General features: G+C 38.4%; 1 protein-coding gene and 1 long non-coding RNA gene across 4 annotated transcripts in view; one reads left to right on the forward strand and one right to left on the reverse strand.

The window, feature by feature from the left end:
• Positions 1-552: 552 nt before the first annotated feature.
• Hpr1 (THO complex 1-like protein Hpr1) lies at positions 553-7,320 on the reverse strand. The gene is made up of 11 exons (XM_022835662.1): positions 6,850-7,320; positions 5,635-6,170; positions 5,165-5,371; positions 4,766-4,863; positions 4,397-4,548; positions 4,058-4,226; positions 3,784-3,904; positions 3,203-3,322; positions 2,238-2,450; positions 1,706-1,898; positions 553-1,208 (listed from the first exon to the last, which is right to left on the reverse strand). Exons 1-11 carry the CDS (start codon positions 7,157-7,159, stop codon positions 1,054-1,056), a joined length of 2,274 nt encoding a protein of 757 aa, XP_022691397.1. The 5' UTR covers positions 7,160-7,320; the 3' UTR covers positions 553-1,053.
• Positions 7,321-7,421: 101 nt separating this feature from the next.
• Positions 7,422-10,886, forward strand: part of LOC111261851 (uncharacterized) — a 6,851-nt gene continuing 3,386 nt past the window's right edge. For all 3 annotated transcript variants that reach the window (XR_015311692.1, XR_015311693.1, XR_002681246.2), the window contains exons 1-2: positions 7,422-7,755; positions 8,246-8,426. This is a non-coding gene — a long non-coding RNA (uncharacterized LOC111261851). The remainder of the gene's footprint in view (positions 7,756-8,245; positions 8,427-10,886) is intronic.

The raw sequence follows: 10,886 nt of genomic DNA on the forward strand, positions 1-10,886 counted from the left end.
TTAGAACGAATTGCAGCTGACCTTCATACCAGTATATACAGGTGCGGCTGAATTCCCTTCAATGTTATTTAATGGAAGTTTTTCTTAACAACCACTGAAACAAACTATGCATCGAAAGCAATGTCTACTTTTCCGTGACGCAAATAAGAACTCATATTGGATTTTGTACAATGTTTAGCAAGAGTCGCAGGCCACGAATAGCTGACGTACTGGTTAAATTTCATACCACAAGCACCCAATTTTAAATTAGAACTTTTTGAAATATACAGAGAGGGGAGGCGTAGAAGTAGGGTTACATTGGGTAACAAGCAAATTTACTTTAATATAGGACAAAAAGTAAGTCCAAAGCTGCATCAAATTTCTTAAATTCTACAAAGATCATTTGTCTCTTATATATTTAGGTCCATAGATGTGTCAAACATTACAATTGTCCCCACTATGTATGTAAAGTATTGCTGAAACGTGTGCTCAATGTAATGAAAATGTTTCATAACACCGACTGGCATTACATTTATCTAAAAATGAAAACGGTGCAAAAAAAAATGCATATAGTTAACTTCTCAGCCACAACTCTTTCGTCTGTCGTTTATTATTTGCTTTTGTATGAACGCTAAACATTTATATGTTCATCAAATCACCAGCCCACATACTGACACGGAATCGTTTGCTGGAATAAAAATCATTTTTCTGGTTCACATGCCTATATCGAGTCGTTTTGTTATGTTTTTTTCATTATTGAAGCAGTACCGTAATGACGATTCGTAAATACAAAGATAATTTTCTTACTGTACATTGTGTCCCTCCCACGTAACTTGTAGAAGTAGAGAATTCTTCATCTGAGGTGAATTTACACATGTTTTGCTTTTAACAGCTCTGGCATCATCCTAAACGCCATTAATAGACTCGTCTGCCGGCATTGTAACTCATTGCCGTTTCTGCTTTTTACTTGTCGTTAGCAGCAGAAAAATATCTACCGGCGAAGCAGCCTTTCGTTTGCTGTAACAAAGTTCTTACACCAGAGCACACAAATCACATAGTCCGTAAATTCCTTAATTAGCCCTTGAGTGCCGCGTCTGTTAATTTGTGGGTAAGACCCAGCTTGGCAGCGATCTGTCTAGCCTTTTCCAAGGTGGCGTCCTCTGGCTCATTTTCTTTCCAGAGTGTTAGAAGATGATTAGCTTGGGCAACTGGATCATCTTCATGCTGACCTAAAAGAAAACAACATTGTAATACATAACTTCTGATCTTTAGGGGTAAAACATCACTTAATATTGTGGCCAGTCAGAAGACTCAAAAATTGAGTTCCAGGTTTAACTACTACGGTCTTTATTAAGGGCTATAAAGACTACACAATAAAAATGTCAATCCCTTCTTTGCCTTCAAGGTTATCCATACACATATCTATAACCTATAGCTAATATACCGTGCGATTCCAAACAGTTTTTTTCATTACGAAAATTTAGCAGAGAAATTTTAGTTTAGATACCATTGTATTATCTCAGAACAGTTGAGTTTATTTTTTAGACATTACTAGCAACTTTATCTTGAAAAAAGGACCGCCTCCAAGTGTTTCCCTCACCTAAATATTTAGGATTTAAAAAACACGAAAAATTAATTACATTTTAACATAAAGTGTTACGTTTTCCTCCTCATAGTTCAACATTGTGTCGCTGCTGTCCTCGGTTAGCACTAGCATTAGACTTACTTTGAACATACTGAAGTTCGTCATCGCTGAGACCCATGTGGGGTACGAGACGGGCGCAATCAGCACCCAGAGCTGCCGCAAGCCGGCTGATCGTACCAGCTGAAAGCGTTGCGTTGCTGCTTCCTTCGGTTGCCGAAGACGCTGCAGCCGACCTTAACATTGCAAGGCGAGTGCGTTTAGGTGGAGGTCCGACCTTTATGGAGTGACCAAAAAATATCAAGTGAATCAGTAATCCAGTACTTGAACGGGCATTCTGCACCAACAATAATTATAAGTTAACCGTTTATTCGTGTTAAAAACTAACCGTTTCCAGCGAGCAAGTATTAATAATTGTTACAAGCGGAAAATAATTCACGGAAATAATTCAATTCAAAACAGATACAAAAACTCTAGTTCCAAAAATTTTCTTTTGAATAAAAAGAAGCACCAACAGGTTATGCCATATCCAGTTAGCAATTGCATGCCTAACTATTCTCAATTAGATAATATAGGATATACATTTACGAAGCCACTTTATACTTGCACCCCTTACTTCTTTGTCATTGTTGTTTATATTCGAGTTGTTCTGGGTACTTCCCCTGCTGTTGCCATCACCATCGACTCCATCGCCATCTTCATCTTCTGGGGCGGCAGAAGTACCCGAAGCCCCTGTTCCAGTGCGCCGGCCAATGTTTCCCGTACTATTATTCACCGTTGATGGCTGGGACGCATTCCCAACTTGTGCGTTACTATCCGCATCTTCATCCTATGTTATCACAAAAAAGAACAGAGGCGGTTGTGATGAAGTAAACGCGTCTGTTTTTGCGGCATAGAAATTTCTCACGCACTATTGTAAAGTAGTAACGGAACTCATTTAAGACTACACTCTGAGCTCCGGGGGGTTAAAAATATATATCAGATTTCATTGGCAAGACCACATGTCTCAGTCGATTAACCAAGCTTAACCAATTAAAGAGTACACAGTTGTAGCATCGGCTGGTTTACATGGCAGTTAGTATCATTTTTGTAAAGTATGATGCTAGGGCACAATCCTCTATAACTAAGAAGTTTTTGTTTTGCATTCAATGTAATATTTCGCATATCCGTTGAATCACATAAGCATATTTAATGTTGATAGATCATGTACACAATTTTACTCAATAAGCCAACTATGACCGTATACTTTATTGTACATGTACGGGCTATTCACAGATATTTCATATTTGGCATGTTCCCAAATAAGGCGTATTGCTCCACATGCTTGTTCTTGATCGCTACGAATCAGTATCTTGCCTTGAGTTTCTGCGCTTGTCCTTGAAATCAATTAATCAATCCCGTGATATTATTTACATGTATGTAGATTTATATAAATGATGTAGTGAAGACAGCCGTGAGAGTCGCCAGAGTGCTGCTTGACATGTGAGAGAGATACCTTCGTGGTCGCTTGCTGCGGTGTTCGCTTCCTTGCCTAACTTAATGTAGGGCGTGGTGCTTTCTTTGTCTGTTCGTCAGTACTACCTTGAAATCATCCTGTGAATTGTCATCCACTTCATCGACTTTTGCGCCTGTTGCCGTTCCATTCGAATTTTCTTTCGAGCCTTCCTTGGTCACGGAGAGATCCTTCGCCAAATAACCCACCTGTGGAATTTCATCGGCAAGTTCAAGGTGACATCGGATATTAATTACTCAATTTTGTGTTGCCGATTGTGTACGTTCGGATGTTCACATGATGTTACTGTTGTTAATCTAATTAATAATAATAATACGCATGCAGTAGAAACAACAATAGGCGCTCAGAGCATTCAACGGCACAGCTTGCGGAAAACAAATGTCCGCTTATGCTATCCTCATCAACTTCAGTCTGGCCAGCTGTGTCGACCTTTTCGATTTTCCCGTGTTGCGCATTACTGGCGACAGTACCTATCATATTAATCATAAGAGTCGGTTGAATAATGGGACTCAAACCAGCGGTCGCCTTTGTTTGACATGTAATATTTTTTTTTAGAACGTGGCGGCGGCCAAGAAAAAGACATTAAATAGGAACGTCAATAAATTAAGTGGAATAGCTGATGATACGTATTGGCAACAAGAAAACAAACCATTGTATCGAGATAATTCGGTAATGATTTGGCGGGTTGATTTGTCGATGTGAAAAAGTGGAGCGATTTCTGCGACAGAATTCTTAATGCTCTCCAGCCCCAGTTCGGATTACTCGTCAATCTGTGTAAAAACAACATAAATTTCCTTATTATTGAAAACTGCCTATTAAATTCCTATATATATATATATATATATATATATATTTTGGATAATTTTCAAAACCGTTTGTAGCAATGCAAAAGTTACTATGTGAACTGAACTAAACGTTCCTACTTGTATTGATCCTCAATGCAAGCTGTGGGATCAGCCTGCGCGATGGCCTCTTCGAAAAATTCTTCCATTGAAGGAACATAGTTGCGCCGTTCGCCACGACAAGCTTCCCAGTTATCCGGACAGATGTTGAATAGACGGGTCAGCTCCGCGCTCCCCATAGATATCTGACCTAGGTTGCGATACATGCCAAAATCGTTTTTCCATTAGCGTCGTATACACGTTAACCTTAATAGCAATGCAGGGTTCAAATAGATGCATCTATTATAAAATTATGAAGAATTCACTCAGTTACTCGAATCTTGTCCCTTATTTAATGATAAGTAGCCCGTGGCTACTAACCTTTAGCTAGATGATCTCGAATATCGTCACCAATGGGGCGTTTCCGTCGTACCAATTTACGTTCCGGTGCATCAGCAACGCGGAACGCCGGACAATTGTCGTTTTTCCACGCGTTCCACATTTCTTCGCGAGCCATCATGGAAGCAATTGATCTGCAGTCGAACGATAGAAATTAGGCTTCTTCTTGAGAGAAGGGTATATAAAAAAACTATTACATTCCACATACAGAATAAGACATAAGGATGGGAAACAGCAAGTCGCTTCTATTCATTCATATTGGGCTCTTAGTGTAGTCGGTACATTTTGGCAGACTCCACTCTTATTAGTTGGGTTACCCTAAGAGCCTTTGAACACTTCGCATATATCTACCTTGCGAACTCTTTCCCGTCTGGCGGTGTTTGTTCGAGAAGCTTATAAATCTCTGCTGATTTTTCCCGAACCCATTGAGACTGCTCTTCTGATAAGACCTATAGTAGTAACATGTAGCATAAGCAAAAAGATATGTTAATGTTTCTTAAGATTCCAAGAGCAAAACTAATTTAAAAGGTTAAACATTCTTCTCAACAATTTCAAAACGAATGTTTATATGCTGCAAAATGTATGTAAATTTCAGATTCAACGGAGGTAGCTTCATGTTATTTTGTAAACTTCAGCTTTATATATTATATACTCTATATATATATTCAACTTCAAATTATATATCTAATTCAACTTTTTTGCATGATAAATAGTTAACAGGTGGCCCGATTAATTTATAATAATACTTACTTGGCTCTCTAGCTTAAATCTTACGCTGGCCTTGAGATAGTGAAACATGATTAGGAACTGAATTAGAATGTAACGTCTGAAGTTCGAATCAGACAGCTCAAGCTCAAAGAGCTTTTTCGATGTTAAGTATTTGGCAAAATATGCATCTGTAGGCTTGCTTGAAGCGGCATGTTCATCGAGTCGATAGGATGAGAATACCGTGAGAACCTGCAGAAACGAATTGTTCCATGCTTATCTTTAATAAGCATGTAGAACACTTTTTTTTCAAAATAATTGGGCTGGTTCTAGTTCATCTGTCCAGCCGGTAAATCGTATTGGTTTGACTATTTCAGTATAGTAGTTTTTGTACATAGTTTTGATAAAAAAAAAAAAGATGTTTTCGACAATATGCTATCTTGTTTGAATAATCGCCACCCGCTATTGTCTTGACATGCAAAATCAATATATTTGCGTTCGATGTGAGCTCATACCTCTTGGCTACACTTGGTCATTTGCTTCCAGTGGTTGCCATTGTAACAGAGGTTAGGTTGCCGAAAGAACTCTTGCAGACTCCAGAACTTCCGATAGAGGTTTACGCTAACTTTCCCGGACACGCCGATAATGCTGGTAGAATCTTCTGTTGATATTGGTGTGCCTTCCTTCTCCGTAAGGCTGGGCTCTTTGTCGTCCCCTTGATTGGTTAATGGTGATGTTTCTTCTGCACATGCTGACTGGTCGCCTCGAATCGACAGGTGTTCGGTGTTAAATTCGGACACGATGTTTAGGCCAGATCGTTCGGATAGGGGAAACAGCTTAGCAAGCACGATAAGAATTTGGCCACAAAATACCGTATTCTGACTTTTGCTTAATCGTCGCAAGAGATCATTACACATTCTGAGTAGCTGGTTTTTACAGGGTGCAAAGAACGCAGGTCGTTTCCATAACTCGACCCGTTGCTCGACGAGATGGAAAAGTCGCTCGCAGCGGGAAATTGTCAGGGTGTCGAATAGGTCCGTGAACACCGTTGCTATTGAATAAGCCAATAGGGGCATGAACAGCACATTTCGAAAAATGGTCAAAACTTAACTAAAAATATGCTTACATTAGACGTATATATCTATCGTTTAAAGGTATATTCGAGGAGAAAGTGTATTTCTATTTAACTTTTAAATTTATTTTAGAAACATTCATTGATGTGATTTTTGTAACAACAATTGAAACTTATATTTAATGCATGTGAGGATAATTGCCCTAACTTAATGGATGCTACATTAAGCGATTCTTAATTTACCCATCAAATTCTAACAATGCCTTAGCTGTTTTATACTACTTAGTATAGATTTTATTGCATGGATTTTGTAAAAAAAATTGTGATTTTTGATTAACCATTGTTTATTAGCGTTAGGATATTTGCGGCCAGGCTCAGGACCCCTCGTGTTAATTAAAGATCAGAAACGCTAATGTTTACTAGTACCTCAACAAGGCTGACATAGATATCGTAGCAAAGCACATCACATATGCTAGTCAAACTGTCTCGCACTAGCGCCCAGTGTTTATTTCAAGTGATTTAGCAACAAAAGGTTACAATTCTTCTACGAGCGTTAAGCAATGGAATACACCTCTTTTTTTTATATATATATATCGCCTTGTTTCGGTCTTCTATGCATACATAGGATATATACTGATGACCTATGTACTTCACTTACCAGGTAAATTGGGTGAAGCCATCTCTTTTTCACATAAAGCCACCATCAAGTCAACAAATCGGCCCAGAACAGCAGCTTCCAATTTCCGTGAACTTTGGTCAGCATCTTTCACTGATACATTGGCATGCTGTCCATGGGTGTCAAGAAGGTCCCACAGGACGCTTCTCAGGGCTGTATCGGTAGCCCGTGCACCTTCACTGCCTTCGCCAACGCCAGACAACTGAATCTCAGCAATCGGCGTTGAACTTTCAATCCAGCGCCGAAGTTGATCTTCATAGCCGGATCGAGCAACACCATCAATGCTTGTCATAACGAAAGCTATTGGGAATTAGTGAAATTTCTGTCAAATTTCTAACTTCACAACTTCCAGCCACTACCAGGGATACAATAAAACAATATATGGTGTCACTTTAACCTGAAGAAAAGTAAGATGGTTTGAACGCCCGCTTATCTTACATACGGAAAATAAAGGCTAGCGGCAAATCGTTCGACTATGATTTGTTTTCTGGTGGTGTTGTAAGTCACCGGCCACCCTTTGTTTTGTTTACATGCTGATGCCCGTTCATAGTGTGCAGCGTCTGCACAGCTGCCATTGTTGCCGGCAGCACTCTCATAGACTTGGTGACGGTACAGTAATAACGTGTTGCTTGCCTAATTAACTTATGAAAACGTAAGGCGTCTAAGTTGTAGGTTGGGCGTAAATACAGCTCATTCAGTTTTGGGGCTAACTGTCCAGAATACTATACAATTAAAGCGGCGGAGTCGAACCTAAAACTCGAAACATTTATCAGACGCGGGCAAAATTCAGTATGTACTTACAACTACACGAGAAGTGGTCGAATGCGACTAGCTAAAAGCCAGGGGTCCCTGGTACGAGTTCTGCCAATGACACATACTACACGACAGGTATGATTAAATAAAACGAACCTACTAGCAATACTGCCCGTAAATGGGCAATTAGATTTTAGAAGTAGCTGGGCACTTAATTACGTCGTTCTTTTATAATCAAATATCATAGGAAACGGAAGCTACTTTAATGCTTTGCCAAAATGAATCAGAAACAACGAGAGGGTAGAGACCAACAACATTAAAAGTAGTTTCGAGTTTGCTTCTAAAAAAATGTAGATGGGCTTAAAAATGTTCGACTATTATGCCGCGATTAGGCAAGACTTACCATAGACCTGTTGCTACTCAGGTATTGATTGCAATGATGGTGCGGGCGGTTATCTCAATTAGATTTTATATTGTTTTTATGATATTTTTGAATGAGCTAAATTTCTTCATTACTGCCTATAATTTGTAATCAAATTGATTGAACCTTCAAACAAGCTTATTCCAACTGTACGTATTTATTGCGCCGTATGCATAATCAAGGCCATCCGATTTGCAATGACAGGGCTTTATCCGGGAGTTCTGGAATCGATCGTGGCAGAAGTTTTGGCCATAGGATTACACGATAACACAATCAATAGAGCAATATCAGTTTCAATTGGACGAAACACAAGTTCTGCTCTGTTATAAAAAGCGTTGGAGATGCTGTTTTAGTACATCAAAATTTGATCAACCAATACTGACAAGTACGTGCCAAATTTACCTATATTGCTTTTTTCCGTATTAAGTTTTGAACTCAATACGGATCTATTATTGATGTTACCGTTTTATTGCCATATTTTTTTTTCGCTTCTAGCCTGTACAATCTGGATATGCTATAGGAAAAAAGATTCTATTGTTTGTTTTTCTAAATATCCTTATTCCCTCTCCATATTGCTCTAAACTTGGCGATTATTAACATGCGGTTTAGATAAATATTTAAACAATGTTTAATGTTAAAGCTTATTCTATTTGTAATAGTTTTTTTTACACAAACTTACTATTTTCTGTTTGTAGCTAGTGCAATAACGTACGCCTACCTATGGTAAATGAAAATTTCAGTGCCTATTGACCGACAATAAGTGTACATTTATTAGCCTAAACCAATCGTCCATACATTTGTTAATTATCAGCATTTCAATTGCATCAGATACATCAGCTTTACTTTTCTATCTGTCACACTTTTTTTTCGCATGAAGGTAAAGCACATTAGGAAACGGCCCGCGCGACTGTGAATAGCCCTAGATAGAATAAATACAATTTGTAAAAATTGACACGGATGACGATGATATCAACGCCATTCATTCTAATTCATGTGTCAAAAAAGTGCCCAACAAACTTAATTCGATATCTGTTAGGAACAGAAAATTATTAAAACGAAATTTAAAATGGAATGAGTAAGACATTTGCTTTAAATAGATGTAGAGTGTCCTCAGATGTACTCAGCTCATAGACGAAGCTACGACGTCGCAAGGTTTCCTACCCATCGGCTACTGCCTGTCAGTTTCAAGCTGACTCACAAACCATTGGCGTTCCTACATTGTGCTATCCACTCTCGTGGGGTTTAGGACATAAAACATGGTGAGGTATGTATATCTTGCCGCTTTGAGTGAGGTTGCACAATACTGAAATTGAACGCGGTCAAAAACGAGAAACCACCCAGACGCCTTGCGATCTGAAACTATCTAATGATAGTACGTCAGACATTCTGTTTTCATTTCGATCAAGGTTTTACAACCCTTCAATAATAATTAGACACTATAGTTACGTCACTAAAGTCACATCCATACTTATAATCGCATTATGTTTTCGAAGACATCTGTGGTATATTATACGACATTGATGCATTTCTGGTCTCTAAACGCAACGAATATCCTTAAGATATTTGTCTAATAATGAAAACATCAAGTCATCGGCGCCAAGAAAATTTTTCAGTAAAAAAGAAAATATGTTGGAAGCTCAAAGAGAAGTTATTTAAGTTATTACTAAATAAATTAAAATAGTAAAGTCAAGTAAGCCCATTTTGTCGAGCTATATGAGGTGATCATTAGCGTCACGGCGTGTGGGACTTGCACCTAATCATCAAAAAAAATGATAAAGTACACGAGCAACTTTACGTGGCCTTTGTCAATTCCGGGAACTACCCATACATCGATTCCGAGTCCAATTTCTTCGAGTTATTTTATATATATATATATATATATATATATATATATATTAGGTCGGTCAAAAAGTAACTTCAACAACTTTAAACTTCTGCAAGCTACTGCACTTTTTGTTTACTTATTTGGTTTGCGATTTAACACGATCCCTCTCCAAATTGTACTGTTTTGTCGGCACTTTACATTTCTTATAAGTTCGTAGCATTTTTCTTTGGGATTAAATTGCGGAACCAAAAAAATCTATAGATCCCACAGTCTTGCAATGATCCGACAGCGAAACTTGAGTGTGGTCTGAAAATATGTAAATAAAAACTGGTGCTTTAAAGCTGGAGACCTAGATGTAACTTCTATTGCCTGAAAATTTCGTTCAGTCCTCTCAAGGGCTTTCTTCATAGCAATAAATTAGTCGTTGGACTGTTTTGAACTACCCGAATTCGCTAGAGAAGGTCTAGGTTTTTATGGTGTTTTACATGAACTCATTTAAGCTCCCACCACTAGTGGGTTTAGCATATAAGCGCTAATACGGCAGAAAACTAAGGTTTTTACACATACGAGTGGTATTAGGGTGAAAACAGAATGTCATATGATAATATTAAGCACAAGAGTGAATCGTTGAGTTCCAGGCAATCATCTACAATGATGCGTCAGTAAATTTCGTTTGATCCAAAAAAGGTGCCCTTTGATAAGAGTTAAAAACTGAGGGTAGACTTGGACTTGAAACCTCGGGAGCGACAAATGACTACAAAAAGTACTGACACTCACTTTATATGTCCTAAAAAATTCTACTATATTTTCAACGTAAATGTTTTCGCCTTTGGATTACAGGTCACGGCTTGCTAGATAACACTACAGTTGTTGCACGCAAAACAGCGTGCACCACAAGCTATACAAAAAAAGAAGCAAAAGTCCGAATATTGATTTATAAATTAATTATCTCCAGTCACCTCGTCTTTCCCTGAAAAATGAACTTACTTCCTGAACGACCTAATAGATGTAGACGTAATA

Source organism: Varroa jacobsoni, unplaced genomic scaffold (genome assembly GCF_002532875.2).
Source record: "Varroa jacobsoni isolate VJ856 unplaced genomic scaffold, vjacob_1.0 scaffold_601, whole genome shotgun sequence".
NCBI lineage: Eukaryota > Metazoa > Arthropoda > Arachnida > Mesostigmata > Varroidae > Varroa > Varroa jacobsoni.

Excerpts from the sequence above, each read along its gene's own strand:
- Hpr1 (XM_022835662.1), bottom strand. The coding sequence starts at position 7,159 with ATGACAAGCATTGATGGTGTTGCTCGATCCGGCTATGAAGATCAACTT. Across the intron at positions 2,451-3,202 it reads ATTCACAGGATGATTTCAAG|GATGAAGATGCGGATAGTAA; the intron begins GTAGTACTGACG and ends GTGATAACATAG. Across the intron at positions 1,209-1,705 it reads CGAACTTCAGTATGTTCAAA|GTCAGCATGAAGATGATCCA; the intron begins GTAAGTCTAATG and ends GTTTTCTTTTAG.